The following is a 20121-nucleotide window of genomic DNA, read 5'->3' on the forward strand; positions in this document are numbered from 1 at the left end:
ACTGGATGTTAAGCAAAGTGGGCAAATGGAAGGAAATAAATAATAACTTTTCTGCTTATGTTATAACGTGGCTTCATGGTTGAAGGTGTCAAAGATCATGATCCATACCAGAATGCTAATTCTTTTGGGGCTCTTAGACTTCCATAAAGCCCGAAAAAGCCCTTATTCATATAAGATGAAGCAATTAAATGCTTGGAAAGTGACTTAGCAGTGAACTTGCATGATGATTCCAAAGACCAAATTCTAGAATCAGGGGATTGGTGATGTAGGGATATTAAGGGTATTTTGGGCATTTCTTGTAAAAAGGGTATTTTGGATATTTCTTGTAAAATGACAGAATGTATTCTCTTTTTAAATTCAGTTTTAATTTTAGAATAGGTGTGACAAAACCCTTCTCCTTTTGGTCTATTTAAAGGAGGTTAGGTTAGTTAGTTAACTAGGTGTGTACAAGCCCTTTCTCTTTGGGTCTATTTAAAGGGAACTTATCACTCATTTTAATCAATGAATAAAAATTTCAACTCCAAGATTCTTCCAAGATTTCTCCAAGACTCTTTAGTCTTCACCATTTGGTATCAGAGCGACCTCGTGAAGGGACCTCATGGCGAGTAAAGGGCTCGGTAAACTCCCCACTCTTCTCCCCCTCTCTCCTAATGATGCAGAAGTATCTTTTTCCACTTCTCCTCAAATCACCAACCGAACATTAGGCAATCTAGAAACTACTATCAATAGCATCAGGGATCATATGAGTGCTATGCAAAGTTCAATGGCGGGTTTGCAAAAAGCAATTGAAAACTGACTTTGGACGTGGGAAGAATGGTTGGTTTTCATCAAGAAGCACCAGTAGGACTCCAAGCTAGTGGAAACAATCAAGATCTGCAAGAAGTTCAACAAAGGCCTGAAAACCAGCCTCAATTACTTCAAAGAAACCAAGATTTTCCTAGGAGAGTCCAAGAAATTCCTCCAAGAATTCAAGACCCAGCAAGAGTACATCAAAGATTGGAAGATAGAGGAGTGCAACTGCCAAATCCTGTTCATAATCATCAACATCTGCTGGTTTACCCACCTTTTAGACCTGTGCCACCAAATTTGTTGGGGTTGAATTCTGATTCATCCGAGGATGAAGACTTGGCTAGTCCCCAACCACATTACCAAGCAAGAATGATGCATCCACCTCATGGGAATAACCCACTTTTTCAACCAGAAATTCCTTTTGCACAAGCATAAGGGTATAGAAATCAAGATTATTATCAAGATTGGCATGGACAACCAAATTGGAGGCAAGAAAATGACTTTAGAATGAATATTGACATACTCACATATAATGGCAAGATGAATATCGAAATCTTTTTGGATTGGATGAAAAGCGTGGAAAATTTCTTCGGGAACCCCAGAACAGAAGAAGGTAAAACTTGTTTCTTTGAAACTTAAAAGTGGCGCATCAGCATGGTGGGATCAAATTCAGGGCAATCGACGTTTATATGGTAAAAGACTTATCACTAGTTGGCCAAAAATGTTGAAATTGATGAAAAAATTATTCTTGCCAGCTAATCATGAGACTCCTTTACAACCAATTTTACCCCTCTTTAATACTTTCAATGTTGTAGACATCTTCCTTTATCCAACCTCAATGAGTTAAAGCTTTCAACTTAAAACTCGAGGACGAGTTTTAATTCAAAGGGGCCCGAGTTGATATAGGGATATTAAAGGTATTTTGGACATTTTTTTTTGTAAAAAAGGGTATTTTGGATATTTCTTGTAAAATGACAGATTGTATTCTCTTTTTAAATTCAGTTTTAATTTTAGAATAGGTGTGACAAAACCCTTCTCCTTTGGGTCTATTTAAAGGAGGTTAGGTTAGTTAGTTAATTAGGTGTGTATAGGTCCTTTCCCTTTGGACCTATTTAAAGGGTCACTCATTTTAATCAATGAATAAAAGCTTCAGCTCCAAGATTCTTCCAAGATTTCTCCAAGACTCTTTAGTCTTCACCAATTCGGATAATGTTTTCCCTTCCAAATTGCTTAACAGCTGCTGGAATTCTGAAATCTATTCTTTTAGAGGTTGACGGAAGAGTAAATTCTATGTCGGTGGTTGTATCCCAGTGAGCACATTATCATTTGGGGTGGAGGCAACCCAAAAAATAAGAGGAAATGTTACCTTGAAAGGTCGATCCATGCACCAAGGATCACTCCAGAAAGAAATCATCAGGCCATTTCCCAAAAGGTAAGCTGCATATTTATTGAAATTGTTCGAGATTTTTGAAATATTAATTCATGGTCTGCATACTCGATCCAAATTTTCCAGTTGTATGCCAATGATAGGTATCAACACCATGTATACTTTGTCCAATTTTGCGCCAAAATGCATCAGGCTCCTTCATAAACCGCCAATTCCATTTAAAAAGCAATGCCAAGTTTCTGTTTTCCAGATTTCCCATCCCAAGACCACCATCTGATAATTCCATACAGGTCAATTTCTTGAAATGGAAACACTCTTTTCATCGAAGTTGTGAAAAGAAACTAATGCTTAAACTACAAGATACAAAATAAAAGTCTTACTAAAAAACCAACCAGACCAAAAACCTCACTAGGCTCCTTTCTCCTCCAACTTTTCTATGTTTTGTTAGATTACCACTTTACAAGAACAACAAAAAATACAACGAACACTAAAAGATCGAATTATATTGCAATATCCAAGAAGTTACTATATAACATAGTCTTTCGAGAGGGTTGCACTTTCCAAAAGTCCCACCCCAGAAATTTTACTAAAAATCTTCGCTCCTCACTCCTAACCACCCTCTCTACAAACATTTCGTTCTTTGAAACCACGTAAAAATCAATCTTTCTATGAATTTACATAACAAGTCATTCCACCCAAAAAATATTTTTTTATGGTTTTCCTGGAAGAACTTTAATGTAACCTAAGTAGCCTAAAGGAATAATCCTCCAAGAACCAAGATTGTGGATCTTTTATTAAAATGATAATGTGTTTCATACAAGAGGGGAATATTCCTATATATAAAGTTTTATTACAAGTGGGGGATAAAAAGGGAATTAACCAAGAATATTGCCAAATTACCCAATTAACCCCTATTTTTCTTATATCATTCTACCCTCCCAAAAGAAAAATCGTCCTTCAGTTAAAAAGAAAAAATGAAACAATCAAGAAGTAAAATGAACTCATTCAATGGCATATGGCCAAACCAACCTCCTACATTTTGAACAAAATTATTCCGATTAAAGAAATAAATCCGAGACAAAAAATCCAATATTGCCACCAAAATATGAACTTCTCCATCGGCCATAAACCCAGAAAAGAAGTTTCCGCTCATTCAAAATTGTAATCATAGGACCAATCAATCACAAAAGAATTAATTTCCAAAGAGAACCTTTCAAGAATCACACAACTTTTGCTTCAAGTTTTTTGACATTGTGCTAAACGATTTCCAACGCAACCAGTGAGTCGTTCTTGGTTAATTTTTTTTTTATTTCCACCTTGACATTTAGGTTTCGATGTTCGATACCTCTTTGCCATCTTCTTCGTTGGATTTTTCTTCTTCACTCGAGACTACTTCCAAATTAACATTTTTAAATTCTTCTTTTTTATCTTGTACTTCGTTCCCGTGATTTTTGCCAAATCACCTCCATCAGTTACATGGGTCTCAACAAGATTTTTCTCAAATTTATCTTCAAGATTTTCTATTTGAAAATTTCCAATCACGATTCCTTTGTTTTTTCTACTGTATATGAAATCAATTTGTTCTTGAACTCTTGCAAATATTGAGTCATTTTTCCTAATGAATATTGGACTTCTTATGTTGTTTTCTTTATTTCCTCCAATGCTACCGGATCAAAGTAGTCTTTTGTTGGATTCTTGGATACGTTTCAATCTCTTAGTGTATAGAACTCATCCATTGATTTTCTTGAATCAACCTTTTTTGATCGTGTTTCATAACCAAAAGAATAATTTCATGTCTTGAACGTTCTTCTTGGGAGCCGTAAACATCCATTCTTGATCATTCTTGATGATTCTTGATGATTCTTTAATTCATCTGACTCTCAATCTTTACGTCGATATTTTGGAAAATGGGTTTGATTGGATTGTTGAACCCTTTTCCAATATTGTCGTCTTCTTAATATGTCCCAAACTACCTTAGAAACACCATCGAAGTTACGAAAATCACTAGAACCAAATTTCCAATGTGGATAATGATAGGTTCTTTAAGAAAATCGAGTACGAGCAAAATTAGTATGTTAGAATTCTTCTTCTGAATCACTTGAGTCAGAATTCCAGCATTGGTTTTTGAAGTAAAATTGATTTTCTTGCCTATACCAACCAGGTTTTTTTTCTTGGACGGCTTCTTTGATCTGTAATAGTCCATTCTTGCAAAATCTTAAAAAATCTTTGGTTTCTTCTTTCTTTCTTGGAATTTTAAGGGTTCCCCCAATTAGATGTGTGTTGTTTGGCAACGAGCACAACTCACAAAGCTCCCTCTTGTGATTGGCATCACCAAGAGTTTCCTGATCTTCCACTGGCGGCAGTCAGCTTAGCCCAGACGGCTGCTCTGATACCAAATTGATGTAGCCTAAGTAGCCTCAAAAAGTAATCCTCCAAGAACCAAGATTGTGAATTTTTTATTAAAATGAAAATGTGTTTCATACAAGAGCGGAATGTTCCTATTTGTAGAGTTTTATTATAAGTATGGGTAAAAAGGGAATTAACCTAGGATATTACCTAATTACCTAATTAACTCCTATTCTTCTTACATCAAACTTCAGCTAAATACCACCAAAAAAAAATAAATAAATAAACAGGTCGCAAATAGGTATATTGAAAAAAATAGTAAACTTCCATCACAAGATTAAAATAATGGTTTTTTATACGAAACCAAGCTTTCAATGAGAAAAGTGAAAGAATATATGGGCATATAATAATAATAATAATATTAATAGATCTTTCAACAATAGAAAAAATATTACCTTGATAGTGCAACAACAGGATGTTTATCCGCTTCCATCACATCAGTAAACTGGGACTGTATAGCATTTGGAACCTAGGTTTAACATAGCATAAGCAAGTTAATCTTCAAGGAACCATTATTCATATTTTTTTAAATGAAACAAGACTTTCTATTGATAAAATAGAAAGAGATTAGTGCTCATGATACAATAAAACAAAAATAAAGCAAAATAAAAGCAACTACAACTAGTACAGGCAAATACAATAAAAAATAGCACTAAAAAAAGAGGTTGAAGGCTTTCGTTATTGGCCAAGCAAAGAGAACAAGTAGTAGGTGAAAAGCAATGAGAGGGAACCTTCTTTTGAAGGATGGAGGAGCAGTTCGACGACCCATAAAGCATAATCCCTATGAGAATACTTACTCGTCTAGGGTATTTGGATTTCCACAAGTCCTTATAAACAAGCTTATCAGTTATCCAAAGATACAAAAGAAGCCAAATGCTTGAAAAGTAAATTTTTTAGAAGGATCTAAGCTCCAACTTCAACGATCTTGATGAAAAGCCACTCATTTACTGGATAAAGAACTCCGTAAACAATCAGAATTCTAATGATCTGACAAAGACATCAGTTACTAATTGGAGAACACTTTCTAACCCAACAAGTAAAATAAAAAACAACTCCAATGCACCAAAATTCAACACAATAAATTGACAGAGACATCAAATCAGGCCACAAGAAACTTCTTTCCATGTGAATTCGGAGCATGGCCATTGGTTACCCAACAAATCTTCTTGTAACGAGTCAAACATACACTTTAAGAATAAAGAAAGTTAACAAAGGACTATCCAATTAAAAGGCCTCTTGATTTACCAAACGACTCCACAAAGACCATCCAATTTCCTTGGGACTCCAAGGGGATTTGATGAAACGTGGGTCAAAGTTTTCCCTTTTTCTTTTCTTTTCTTTTTTTTTTTTTAATAAGAGAAATTTCATTGATGAATGAAATTACAAAAGAGAGGGGAAAGAAACCCCACAACCAAAGGAGTTACAAAAGACATCTCCAATTGGTCAAAAGAGTTAACTATAACAATTGAAATGCTTGGATAATTTACACCAAGATAGCAATGTTAAAAAAGAGGTCGAAATGTTGAGATTTGTTGTTGAAGAGGCGGTTGTTCCGTTCGAGCTAGACCGACCAAAGGAATGCTCTAACAATATGTTTCCATAGAAGACCTTTTCTTCCCATCAGGAACAAGGGAAAGGAAATGGTTGGTTTCCAAAGCAAGAAGAATGTGGTTCCAAAAGGCCATTGAAAAAGCACAGAACATGAATAAATGACTTATTCATTGTCCTTTTTGCAAAGAAAGCAACGGCTGGGAGACAACGCAAGTGAAGGGTTACGGCGTTGAAGCTTGCCGTGTATGAGGACTGCCCTGTGTGATAGCTCCCAAAGGAAGAATTTAATCTTTTTGGAATAGTGGTCGGACCAAATTCCATTGAATGAACCTGTAGAAGATAACCCATTGCTGACATACCTCAACTTCCATAACCATTTGTCTTCTGTTTGGAGGGGCTGATAGGTGGTGATTGTTTAAGAGAGTGTTGCCCATTCTTCAGTTTCCAAATCATTAAGATGTCTCCGAAAACGGAGATTCCACCCACCATTCGTCCTATTCCACAAATTAATGACTATAGCTTCTTTTGAGACAAAGCATAAAGGTTTGGAAAAGATGTATGCAACTGTAAAACCTGAACCTTACTTTCCCTTTTTAATTATGTTTATTGTTAAAAATAAAGAATAGGGAAGAGAAGAACAAGAAGATTACGTGAAAACCCTAGTACAGGGAGAAAAACCACGATATAAAGACTTTTATTCTTTTAAATCTGATACACTGAATACACAGAGACACACTGTATAAATAGATAGTAGAAAACCCTAGGGGTCTACACAATTACATAAACGCCCCTAAGTTAATAACCCTATTTTCAACACTCCCCCTCAAGTTCGAGCATAAATATCGACAAGGCCCAACTTGCTTACACAATAATTAAAATTTTGTCTCAGTAACCCTTTTGTAAGTACATCAGCAACTTGTTGGTTTGAAGGAATATAAGGGATGCATATGTTTCCACTATCCAACCTCTCCTTAATGTAGTGTCTGTCTATCTCCACGTGTTTAGTTCTGTCATGTTGAACTGGGTTGTTTGCAATATTGATGGCAGCTTTATTATCACAAAAAAATTTCATCGGAAGTTCATTATCTTGCTGGAGATCTGATAATACTTTCTTCAACCAGATTTCTTCACAAATCCCTAGACTCATGGCCCGATACTTAGCCTCAGCACTACTTCTAGCAACAACTCCTTGTTTCTTACTTCTCTAGGTGACTAGATTTCCCCAAACAAACATACAATACCCAGACATCGATTTTCTATCAACAACAGACCCTGCCCAGTCAGAATCAGTGTAGGCTTCACAACAGATCGTTTATCAGTTTTCCTGAACATTAGGCCTTTACCAGGAGTTCCTTTTAGATACCGAAGAATATGTTCAACTGCTGTCATATGATCCTCACAAGGAGCTTGCATAAACTGACTCACAGCACTTACTGCATAAGAAATATCAGGTCTTGTGTGAGACAAGTATATAAACTTCCCGACTAACCGCTGATACCTTTCTTTATTAACAGGAATTCTATCATTTTTATCACCGAGTTTCGCATTGTATTCTACTGGTGTGTCAACAGGTTTACACCCAGTCATACCTGTTTCTTTTAGCAAGTCCAGAGTATATTTTCGTTGAGAAACTGATATACCTTCTTTTGAGTGAGCCACTTCCATTCCCAGAAAGTATCTTAGCTTCCCGAGGTCTTTAATTTCAAACTCTCTGGCCATCTCTGTTTTTAGCCTCTTGACCTCTACATCATCATCCCCAGATAAACAATGTCATCAACGTAGACAATAAGAACAGTTATCTTCCTTGATGTTGATCTTTTTATAAAAAGAGTGTGATCAGAACATACCCCTGTGCTTTCACAAAAGTTGTGAACCTGTCAAACCAGGCCCTTGGAGACTGTTTTAATCCATATAGTGACTTCCTCAATCTACACACCTTTTTTTTTAATTGACTCTTGAACCCGGGAGGGGGACTTATAGACTTCCTCCTCAAGTTCCCCATTCAAAAATGCATTTTTAACATCAAGTTGGTGTAGAGGCCAATCTTTATTCACAACAACTGACAAGAGCACTCGGATCGTGTTAAGTTCAGCCACAGGTGAAAAAGTTTCGAAATAATCTACTCCATAGGTTTGAGTAAAGCCTCTTGCAACGAGTCTAGACTTGTACCGGTCAATCGTCCCATCTGACTTGTACTTTATAGTAAACACCCATTTACATCCAATTGTCTTGTGCCCTTTAGGCAAAGTCACCGGTTCCCAGGTTCTATTCTTTTCAAGAGCTCTTATTTCTTCCATAACAACAGACCGCTATTCTGGTTTTTTCATTGCAACACTTATGTCATCTAGAACCACCTCAGTGTCCAAACTAGTAGTGAATGCTTTGAACTCGAATGCCAGATTACTATATGTCATGTAACTATGCATAGGGTATTTAGTACATGAACGAGTACCTTTCCTCAGAGCTATAGGAAGATCAAGTGATGCATCACGTTCTTTCACCTCTCCAGGCTCCTCACCATGATCGACTTCATCCTTTGCAGTTTCAATCATTTCATCCTCTGCAGTTTCCCCTTCTGTCACTCTTTTAGTATTACTGCTACCTTCTCCCTTGTCTTGCCTGCCTTCATCAATCTCCATACATATATCAACATCATTAATTTCAGGAATATACGTACCTGGACCTGGTGGCAGGTCTGACTCCTACACTGGAGCCAGCAGTTCTGGTTCAACAGGTGACACTGCTTCCTTCCTGAGATTCTTCCAGTAGTAAGTTTTCCAAGGAACTTGATTGGTAGGAAGGACCAGACTATCATGCTCAGAACTAGGGTTAGACAAGGTTTGAATGGATGCTGACTCTAAAGGAATAGCATAAGATGACTAGTTAGTCTCTTCATTTATGTTCTCCCCCTGAAGATGACTAACAGGAAAAAACGACTGATCCTCAAGAAAGGTGACATCCATGGAGACATAGTATTTCCGAGACGACGGGTGATAGCACTTATATCCACGTTGATGGAGTGGATATCCAACAAAGACACACTTCTGAGCACGAGGAGTAAATTTCGTGCGGTTTGGACCATGGGAGTGAACAAAAGCAACACAACCAAAAACCTGAAGAGAAACATCAGAGATCAATCGAGTAGTTGGAAAGGACACTTTAAACAATTCTAAAGGAGTAGGAAGATTAAGGATACGAGAGGGCATCCGATTAATGAGGTGGGCAGCAGTGAGAACTGCATCTCCCCAGAGGTATGACGGAAGAGTAGCAGATAACATAAGAGACCGGGCTACTTCAACCAGATGCCGTTTTTACACTCAGCTACTCCATTTTGTTGCAGAGTGTAAGCACACGAGCTCTGGTGGACAATACCCTTAGAAACAAGGAAATCGTTGAAGGAGGTATTAAAACATTCTTGCCCATTATCACTTCTTAAAATCCCAATCTTTGTTTTAAATTGAGTTTCGACAGTTGTATAAAACTATTGGAAAACAAAGGATACTTCAGATTTGTCAGTAAGAAGGAAAATCCAGGTGAGGCGGGTGTGATCATCTATAAATGTGACAAACCATCGTTTTCCAGTGGAAGTAGTAACCGGTGAGGGACCCCATACATCACTATGAACAAGAGAAAATGGACTCGAGGGTTTGTAAGGCTAAGAACGGAAAGAAACACGATGTTGCTTGGCACGAATACACACATCACAATAAAAGAAGAAGTACTAACATTGCGAAATAAATGAGCAAATAAATACTTCATATATTGAAAATTCGGATGTCCTAAGCGGAAATGCCATAACATAACATCATGTTCAGAAACAGAGAAATTTAAAGACATAAACCCAGTTGGTGATCATTCCTAGAGGAAGCTTCGTTAGAAAGGAAGTATAGTCCCTTATCGTGCCGGGTAGTGCCAATCGTCATCCCCGATTTCAGATCCTGAAACAAAACGGAATCTGGTGAGAAAATCGCCTTACACTTCAAATCTCTTGTTATTTTATTGACAGATAACAAATTATACGATATTTTAGGCACATGTAAGGTATCACGTAGAATTAAACCATTAAACGGAGAGATATTGCCTTTTCCCGCAACAAGGGCAAAAGACCCGTCTGCAATTCGAATACGCTCATTACCAACACTTGGGTTATATGACATAAATAACTCTGAGAAACTCGTAAGATGATTGGTGGCCCCTGAATCCACAATCCATGGTTTTTTACCATTTATACTAATCGGGCCAAAAGAAGGGAAATTACCTGACTGTGCAATCGCACACATCCCAACCGTACTCAAGTTGTGCTTACTGTCACCAGAAGATTGCTTCTGAGTTTGTTCATCTACTGAGTCACTTACCAGGACACGACTAGTATTAGATTTGTCATGAGACTGTCGTCGCCTGCTGTTTAGGGGCTTTTCGTGTAATTTCCAACACTGGTGTCCTTTGTATGCCAAAGCTTCTTACAATGTTCACAAACAGGTGGGGGTTTTTTATCACCATCAGCACCGGACGACTTGGCGACGAAGGCGGCTGCGTCAGTAGTAGGAATGGGATTATTCATGGCACACGACCGATCCTCTTCCAGCCGTATTTCAGAGCAGACTTCTCTGAGTGAAGGAGTAGGGCGTTGGTCCAATATCCGACTATGGACACCATCAAATTTAGAGTTTAATCCAGCCAAGAACACATAAACATGATTTGCCTCCTCAATCTTCAAGTATTGGGCCCCATCCTGTAGACAGTTCCAGACAATCTCTCTACACAAGTCCATCTCCTGCCACAGCATTAATAGTTTGTTAAAATAAGAAGTAACATCCATGGACCCTTGTTTGCATTCATGGACCTGTTTGTGGAGTGTATAGCCAAGAGGCATTCTGTCTTTTAGAGTATAGATCTTGCACTGCCTCCCAGATATCCTTGGCAGTTGCAGCATATAGCAATGGTCTTCCTATCTGGGGTTCCATACTATTTACCAAAACAGAACGTAACAATGAATCTTCTCCTTTCCAAATTCGTTCTTGTGGATCACCTGGGGCTGGCTTTGGAATTTCCCCTATCAAATATCCAAACTTGTGACGCCCTTCCAAGGCCATTCGGATTGATTGGGACTATGAGAAATAATTCTGGCCATTTAATTTTTCCCCTACGATAAATCCTACAGAATTACCCATCGAACTAGATAAGTAGGAAACATTAGGCACAATAGGTAACGAGTTTACCCGATTTTATGAATAAACCGGTTGAGGATTTGCACCGAACATTGTATCCAAATCAGAAATCTGTTGTTGTAGGTAAGCCAACCGTTGTCTCACATCGTCTGGGTAATGGGTTGAACTACAAGCGGCTGGAAACGGTGCTAGTCGGCTGGGCTGTTCAAGATATCCAGCTCGTTCACCGCCCCCGAAGTCATTCCTTGCAGCAGCGAAGGCCTTGTCGTGGAAGGGTTGGCCGGTGCAAAACCCACCGGATCAGAGCGGATGTTGAAGGGTCGGTTCTGCCCATCGCGGGTCTGCCCTTATTCAACCCGGAATGACCAGATCTGCCCTTGTTCAACCCGGAACGACCCAGTTTGCTCCAGACCGGTACCGATTCTACTCAGATCGGACCGATGAGCTTGTTCTTCAAGTCCAAGGTTGCCGATTCTACCCAGATCGTGGTCGACTCTCCCCAAGTCGTAGGTCGTCTGTTCTTTGCGGCCAGCACCGATCGCGACCGGACACTCCACCTGTTGGTCGATTCTTCCCAGATCATTGTTCATCTGCTCTTCTCGGCCAACTCCTATTGCGACCGAACGATCCACCTGTGACTCCCAAGTTCGGCTCGTTTCTGCATGGAGAAGCCCAATTGGCACGATCTGATGTGGGCAACTCTCCGATGACTGCAACTGGACAGTAGAAAGTAACTCCGGTAGGGCAGCCTGAAAACACTCTTTTACAGCTGCTCAGATAGCCATTTTCATGTCAAAACTCGAAGACCCATCAGCAGAAGAAGATTGGGGTTGATTCTCTTCCATAACGGCTAGAGTTTCGTCATCTTGCTCTAATACCATGTTAAAAATAAAGAATAAGGAAGAGAAGAACAAGATTACGTGGAAACCCTAGTATAGGGAGAAAAACCATGATATAAAGACTCTTTCTTATTCTTTTAAATCTGATACACTGAATACACAGGGACACACTGTATAAATAGACAGTAGAAAACTCTAGGGGTCTACACAATTACATAAACGCCCCTAGGTTAATAACCCTATTTTCAACATTTATTGATTGAGTTTAGTAAAGTACTGGGGTTAAATATTCAATTTAGATTGGAATTGTGCGATTTGGGTAAAGGATAAGTTTTGAAGAAGGAAAATGTCTAAGTATGGGAAACTTGGCTCTCAGATACTTATTAAACTAGTCTTGCAAAAAGAAATTATGGCTAAGTGTTAGTCTTGATGAGTGGTGGCTGAGTATTGAGTAAGCATAAGGCAAGCATCAAGTAGATGCTGCCGAGCATCGAGTATTTGCAATCGAGGAAGGGTCGAGTGTCGAGTATAAGCGATCGAGGAAAGGTCAAGCATCGAGTCTGAACGATCGAGGAAAGGTTGAGAGTTGAGTATGATCGATCGAGAAAGGATCATGTATTGAGCAAGCCATTGAGCACCGAGTATCCCATCGAGCATCAAGTTCTTCCCATCAAGTATTCAGTAGAGAACCATCAAAATTCCATCAAGGAATGACTCTTCTTCCATCGAGGATTGAGTTCTTCCCATTAAGGTAAATCACCATTTCAAGCAAGTTTGTAGAAGGAACTTTTGCAAGATAAGGTCTGGGGTTTGAGTTGCATATTTTGGAAGTTAAACCTAGGATCTTTGATTAAGCAGGGAGTTGCGGTTTAGGGCCATCGAAAAGATTTAAAGGCCCAGGTCAAACCACAAGGAGTTTTACACTAAAATTTGGAGGTAACATTGTTAACAAGATTCTAAGCATGTTTGAAAAAGGAATTTTCTTAAAATGAGTTCTGGTTTTCGAGTTGTTGAATCTGGAATTTGTGGACGAACAAGCAATTTCTTGCTAAGTGTAAGCTTGATTTAAAAAGAGTAGTCTCAAAAGGGAGACCAAAGCAGTAACTAAAATTCTTATTCTTATGTATAGGAGCGACGTCCATTGGGGAAGCCTACCAAGCCTAGGAAAAACAAGCCTAAAGACCCGTGAGTGACTAAATGTCTTCAAAAAAAAATATATAAAAGGAGCATGCATTCCAAATGAATTTCATGCTAAGGTTTATGGGTTTTCCAAGCAACTAAAGTCTATACTTATGATTTTAAAGATTTCATGGCATTTCCTTAAGCATGATGTTTTAAGCTATTTAAATAAGTTTTACTAATTCTAGCACATGTCAAGATTGAATGCTTAAGTATTGCAAAACTAAAGGTTTATAAATTGTGAAGCATGCGTGTTGAATTGTGATAATGCTCTTATGGTGAAAGCTAGGTAAGTGCTATTCCTAAAACTTATTGTGCTCAAACCTTCTATGAATATTACGATTCTAATAAACTGAATGCCGAAAGTATAGAAGGTATCCGAGGAAGTACCTAGATGTGGACGGTACTTAGTATACTCCAAGTGCACATAGGTAGTTCTGTATGAGAGGCTGAAGTATGGGTCTCCTAGCCACAGTCATTATAATGGGACCGAAGTATGGGTCTCACGACCATGAATGGACGTTGAGAGCTTGAGTTATGAACGCTCGTTCTCAACTAAGGTTTAATAGTATATTCGATTATGATGTTATGATTAATGTATGATACTACGTAAGTTGCTTGAGATTATTTCCAGCATATTTATATGTTTAAAATAATATATGTTTGAAAGGCTTGAGACGAACTGTTTTTCTATGAGTCACTCACTGGGCAACCAACTCACTGTTTTCAAATGTTTTCCTTTTTCCCAGGTAGCGGTCAGATTCCTCGCAGTTGAACCCATTGTTGTTTGCCACTCAAAGTTCGATTAGGAAGGAGGAAGCTTAGGTTAAGCTTGTTTTGATGTACACATGTTCGAGAGAAGTTGGGGACTTGTGGATTTTATTTTGGGACCCATGTTTCGTTCTTGCGTTGTTTTGTTGGACATATGTTTCGTTGTTTCTGAATTGTATTTAAGTTGCTTGCTGGTTAAAGTCATGGTTATTTTACTGCTAAGTCGTATTTTGCATATCAAGGTTTTTAAGCAGGTTTTACTTAAGTTAGGTAGTAAGTGCTGGCAAGTAGGTCAGTAACTGCTACCGTTATATCTCCTTTCGGTTTTAGAGGGTAGACTGGGAGGGGTGTGACAAGTTGGTATCAGAGCATAAGGTATTGGGAATGAGAGAGAGTTCATGCATATGTCCAAGTCCCAGTCCCAGTGGTATGAGTCCCTAATATGTGTACTATTATTTAGGTAAAGATGTCGAGACAAAGTGACAGGTGAAGCAATCAGGCGGTGGATAGGAATACTGACCCAACCAACCGTGAACCTGAGGTTAGGAGGAACTCAGGGGTGAATAAAAGAAAGACCAGAGAACCTGTGAATCAAGAGGCGACTCCTGAGGGAGAGTCGAGTACACCTCAGGCGAGAGTAGATCCTCAACTAGAGGATAGGGTGTTTGACAAAATTGGCCAAAGGTTAGCGGCCACCGTAAGTTCAATACAGGCCAACCCAGAAAAGAAGTATGGCATTGAGAGGCTTAGAGCCCTAGGTGTTGTGGCCTTTGAGGGAACTGCTGACCGCTCAGAGGCGGAAGTATGATTGGACTAAATAGAGAAATGTTTCAATGTGATGGGCTGTCCAGAAGACCGCAAGGTCGGTTTAGCTGTATTCCTTTTGCAGAAAGGAGCTGAGAAATGGTGGAAGGTGGTATCTGCTAGGCGGAATAGTTCAAATGCTTTGTTCTGGCCTAAGTTTAGGAAGGCTTTTGAAGACAAATACTATCCTAGTTCTTTTCGAGAGGCGAAAAGAGATGAGTTCTTTAGGTTGGTTCAAGGAACTTTGACAGTGGCAGTGTATGAACAGAAGTTCACTGAGCTATCACAATACGTTCTTCCAATTATAACAGAAGAAAAGGACCAGTGTAGAAGGTTCGAGAATGGATTGAGGAAGCAGATTAGAACTCCAGTAACTTCTACAGCTAACTAGCTGGACTTTAACCAGCTAGTGGAGACCGCTATTCGGGTTGAGCGGAGTTTGGCAGATGATGAACAACTACAGAAGGACCGAGTTATGTCTGTGGGGCCGAGAGACACAGAATTCCAAACCCCAGTTGCAGGCTAGTCAAGTATGGGTAAGTCCAGAGGCGTGGATTGGCAGAAGGCTAGAAGGAGGAGATCTTAACCCTCGACTAGTGCAGCTAGTGGGCCAGGTGTAGCGTGTTCTGGTGAGTCAGTCGCCAGCACGGACCGGAAGCCCATATGCCAAAACTGTGGTAAGAGGCACGTTGGGGTATGCTACAACGAGAGTGGTGTTTGCTTCCAATGTGGGCAAGCAGGACATTTCAAGAAGGAATTCCCCCAGTTAACCCGAGGGTCACAGGCAATGTAGCAGGTGACGTCTCAGACTGTTAACCAGCCGAGAGGTGCTGGGAACAGAGGAGAAGGATCAAGTGGTGCAAAGCTGAAGAGTGTAGCAGATCGACCTCAGCAGCAGGGGTATGTGTATGTAGTTACGCACTAGGAAGCCGCAGAAGCTCCAAATGTAGTGATTGGTAATGTGACATTATGTAAACAGTCTGCTTATGTTTTATTTGATCCTGGTGCCACATATTCCTTTGTATCTGGCATGTTTGCATCAAATTTAGATAGGTTGCCTGGGGGTATGTCAAAGGATTTGTATATCTCTACTCCTATGGGAGATGTAGTAGTAAGTGATTATTATAGTCATGATGTGTTGATTGAAGGCCAAGATTTCTATATCGACTTAATTCCCTTAGACTTGCAGAGTTTGACGCAATTCTGGGAATGGATTTTCTGGGTAAGTATTATGCTATTGTTGATTGTTATACAAGGGAGGTAGCCTTCAGGAAACTAGGTAAGCAGGAAGTAGTTCTTGTGGGTTGCAGGGGGGTTAACTTAAGGTAGTCTTATTTCAGCCGTAAACGCTAGGAAGTTGATGGGAAAAGGATGTGAAGCCTATCTGGCTCATGTAGTGATTTCCCAGGATGAAAAGTTGAAACCGAAAGACGTACCAGTAGTTCAGGAGTTTCTGGACGTATTCCTTGAAGAGTTATCAAGCTTGCCACCTGATAGGGAGGTAGAATTCACCATTGACCTAATTCCAGGCACGACCCCTATATCGCAAGCTCCATATAGAATGGCGCCTGCTGAATTAAAGGAACTGAAGGTGCATTACAAGAATTGGTTTATAAGGGTTATGTTAGACCCAACGTATCGCCCTGGGGAACTCCAGTTCTATTTGTTAAGAAGAAAGATGATTCTTTCAGACTGTGTATCGATTATAGGCAACTAAATAAGGTAACGATCAAGAACAAATATCCGTTACCACGTATTGATGATCTCTTTGATCAGTTGAAGGGAGCTGCAGTATTTTCGAAGGTAGATCTGAGATCGAGGTACCATCAGCTAAAAGTGAAAGAGACGAATGTCCCTAACATTGCATTCAGAACCCGGTACGGCCATTTTGAGTTTCTGATGATGCCATTTGACCTAACAAATGCTCTTGCTGTGTTTATGGACTTGATGAACAGGATATTCCACCCTTATCTAGACCAATTTGTCATAGTCTTTATTGATGATATCCAGGTAGATTCAGGTAATAAGGAGGATCATGCTAACCATCTGAGAATGGTATTGCGGACACTGGGAGAAAAGTAGTTGTACGCCAAATTCAGCAAGTGTGACTTCTGGCTAGATCAGGTATCATTTTTAGGGGATGTAGTTTTTGCAGCTGGAGTTAGTGTAGACCTCAAAAGACGGAAGCCATAGCAAATAGGGAAAGACCAACCAATGTGTTTGAGGTACGTAGCAGGGCCTAGCAGGTTACTATAGGCGCTTTGTGGAGGGTTTCTCGAAGATAGCCCTCCCATTAACGAATCTGACCAGGAAGGATGTAAAATTTGAATGGACGTCGGATTGTGAATGGAGTTTCCAGGAGTTGAAGCAAAGGCTAGTTTCAGCACCCATACTTACGCTACCCACTCCAAGCGAGAGTTTGTAATTTACTGTGATGCTTCCCAGCAGGGACTAGGTTGTGTGTTAATGCAGAAAGGGAAGGTGGTAGCTTATGCTTCTCGACAGCTAAAGAAGCATGAATGTAACTATCCCACTCATGACTTGGAGTTAGCAGCAATTGTCCTAGCCTTAAAGCTCTGGAGGCATTATTTGTTTGGGGAACGTTGCCGTATTTTTACTGATCATAAGAGTTTAAAGTACATTTTCGAGCAGAAGAAGCTAAACTTGAGGCAAAGAAGATGGATCCAACTGATCAAAGACTATGACTGTTCGATTGAATATCACCCTGGTAAGGCCAATGTAGTGACTGATGCCTTAAGCAGGAAGTTGACAGGGTCTAAAGCTACTATTTATTCAGTAAGAGAAACGTTGATCCAAGAATTCGGGAATTCGAGAGCGACTCTAGCAGTCAAACAAACAGGAGGATTTTTAGCCTCATTTCAGGTACGCCCCACCTTAATGGATGAAATTGTACGCGAACAGTTGAAGGATCTGACCTCCAGAAGATGGCAGAAGAGGCAGGTAAAGGACTGAGAACCGATTTCCAAGTAAGAGCAGATGGTGCTTTATTAAAGGAAGGTAGATTGTGTGTGTCGAATGTGTTGCAGCTCAAGTAGGCCATACTAGAGGAGGCGCACATTTCAGCTTATGCCATGCATCCAGGAAGCTCCAAGATATACGTGGACAAGATAACTAGCCAGTTCGAAACTCCAATGTCAATAGTATCAGATCGGGATCCGAGGTTTACCTCGAAGTTCTGGCCTAGTTTGCAGAAGACTTTGGGCACCAAGCTACATTTTAGCACGGGTTTTCATCTACAAACGGATGGTCAATCAGAGCGGACAATACAGATATTGGAAGACATGTTGAGAACATGTGTTCTGCAGTTTAAAGGAAGTTGGGATGCACAACTGCCATTGGTCGAGTTTGCATTAACAACAGTTATCACTCGAGCATAGGCATGCTTCGTACGAAGCATTGTATGGCAGACCATGCATGACCCCGATATGTTGGAATGAAGTTGGGGAACGGAAACTATTGAGTCCAAAATTGGTGCAGCAAACGTCTGATACTGTGAAGCATATCAGAGAAAGCTTGAAGACAGCTCGAGACAGGCAGAAAAGTTACGATGATAAGCGAAGGAGAGATTTAGAATTTGAGGTTGGAGACCAAGTATTCCTTCGGTTATCTCCATGGAAAGTAGTACTCAGGTTTGGAAGAAAAGGGAAACTGAGTCACCAATACAGTTCAAGGAAAATTTTTCGCATGAAGAAGAGTCGGTTCAGATTTTAGACAGGAAGGAACAAAACCATACCCTTGGTGAAGGTTTTGTGGAACAACCATTGAGTTGTTAAAGAAGCGACGTGGGAATCCAAGGAGCAAGTAAAGAAGAAGTATCCTCAACTTTTCAACAGATTTCTATAGGTAAATTTCGAGGACAATTTTTTTTTTTTGTAAGGGGTGGTAGGTTGTAAAACCCGCACCTTACTTTCCCTTTTTAATTATGTTTATTGATTGAGTTTAGCAAAGTAATAGGGTTAAATATTCAATTTAGATTGGAATTGTGGGATTTGGGTAAAGGATAAGTTTTGAAGAAGGAAAATGTTAAGTATGGGAAACTTGGCTCTCGGATACTTATTAAACTAGCCTTGCAAAAAGAAAATTTGGCTAGTGTTAGTCTTGATGAGTGGTGGCTGAGCATCGAGTAAGCATAAGGCAGGCATCAAGTAAATGTCGCCGAGCAACGAGTATGAGCAATTGAGGAAGGGAAGAGCGTCGAGTATAAGCGATCGAGGAAGGGTCGAGCATCGAGTCTGAACGATCGAGGAAGGGTCGAGCGTCGAGTATGATCGATAGAGGAAATATCGTGCATCGAGCAAGCCATCGAGCACCGAGTATCCCATCGAGCATCGAGTTCTTCCCATCGAGTATTTAGCAGAGAACCATCGAAATTTCCATCGAGTAATGACCCTTTCTCCATCGAATTTTTCCATCGAGGATCGAGTTTGCTCGAAACGTTCAGCTTTAATCTTTTCTTTTAGTTACCCGGACAAATGGCTTATTGTGGGCCCTTAATCTCCATTAGTGGGTGAGGATCAAGTTCTTCCCATCGAGTATTTAGCAGAGAACCATCGAAATTTCCATCGAGTAATGACCCTTTCTCCATCGAATTTTTCCATCGAGGATCGAGTTTGCTTGAAACGTTTAGCTTTAATCTTTTCTTTTAGTTACCCGGACAGATGGCTTATTTTGGGCCCTTCATCTCCACTAGTGGGTGAGGTGGCTTAAAGAGATTTCATGCAAAAGGGTTTGACGGTAGTATAAAAAGGGAAGAGAACTTCAAGAGCTCGTTTTGGACGATTCCTTCGAGCAAATCAGACGAACTTGGTACCGTTGGGAAGCTCTATGAGTATAGTTCCTGAAATCGAGACTTTGGAAGGGAGTTCTCGCCAGAAAGAGGGTCGGAGAAGGAAGGAAAAGACGAAGGGTCGTTTTCGGGCACTCAACGAAGAATCGTAGATCTAGGCCAAACCACTTGGAATTCAAGCTGAAATTTTAAGGTAATATTGTTATCACTATTTCAAGCAAGTTTGTAGAATGAACTTTTGCAAGATAAGGTCTGGGGTTTGAGTTACATAATTTGGAAGTTAAACCTAGAATCTTTGATTAAGCAGGGAGTTGCGGTTTAGGGCCATCAAGAAAGATTTAAAGACCCAGGTCAAACCACAAAGAGTTTTACGCTGAAATTTTGAGGTAACATTGTTAACAAGATTCTGAGCATGTTCGA

At 39.8% G+C, this 20121-nt stretch overlaps 1 protein-coding gene across 5 annotated transcripts in view; it reads right to left on the reverse strand.

Annotated features, from left to right (window-relative positions):
• The window catches only part of LOC120069549 (exportin-4 protein), a 53797-nt gene that overhangs the window by 21493 nt on the left and 12183 nt on the right, over nucleotides 1-20121 (reverse strand). For all 5 annotated transcript variants that reach the window (XR_016527723.1, XM_090310789.1, XM_090310788.1 and 2 more), the window contains one exon: nucleotides 4978-5051. Coding sequence is in view for 4 of the 5 variants with exons in the window: in XM_090310789.1 (XP_090166915.1) it covers nucleotides 4978-5051 (74 nt within the window). In the remaining variant the exon portion in view is untranslated. The remainder of the gene's footprint in view (nucleotides 1-4977; nucleotides 5052-20121) is intronic.

The sequence above is a fragment of the Benincasa hispida genome, chromosome 2 (genome assembly GCF_027475165.1).
Source record: "Benincasa hispida cultivar pf3 chromosome 2, pf3_genome.v1.1, whole genome shotgun sequence".
Classification (NCBI taxonomy): domain Eukaryota; kingdom Viridiplantae; phylum Streptophyta; class Magnoliopsida; order Cucurbitales; family Cucurbitaceae; genus Benincasa; species Benincasa hispida.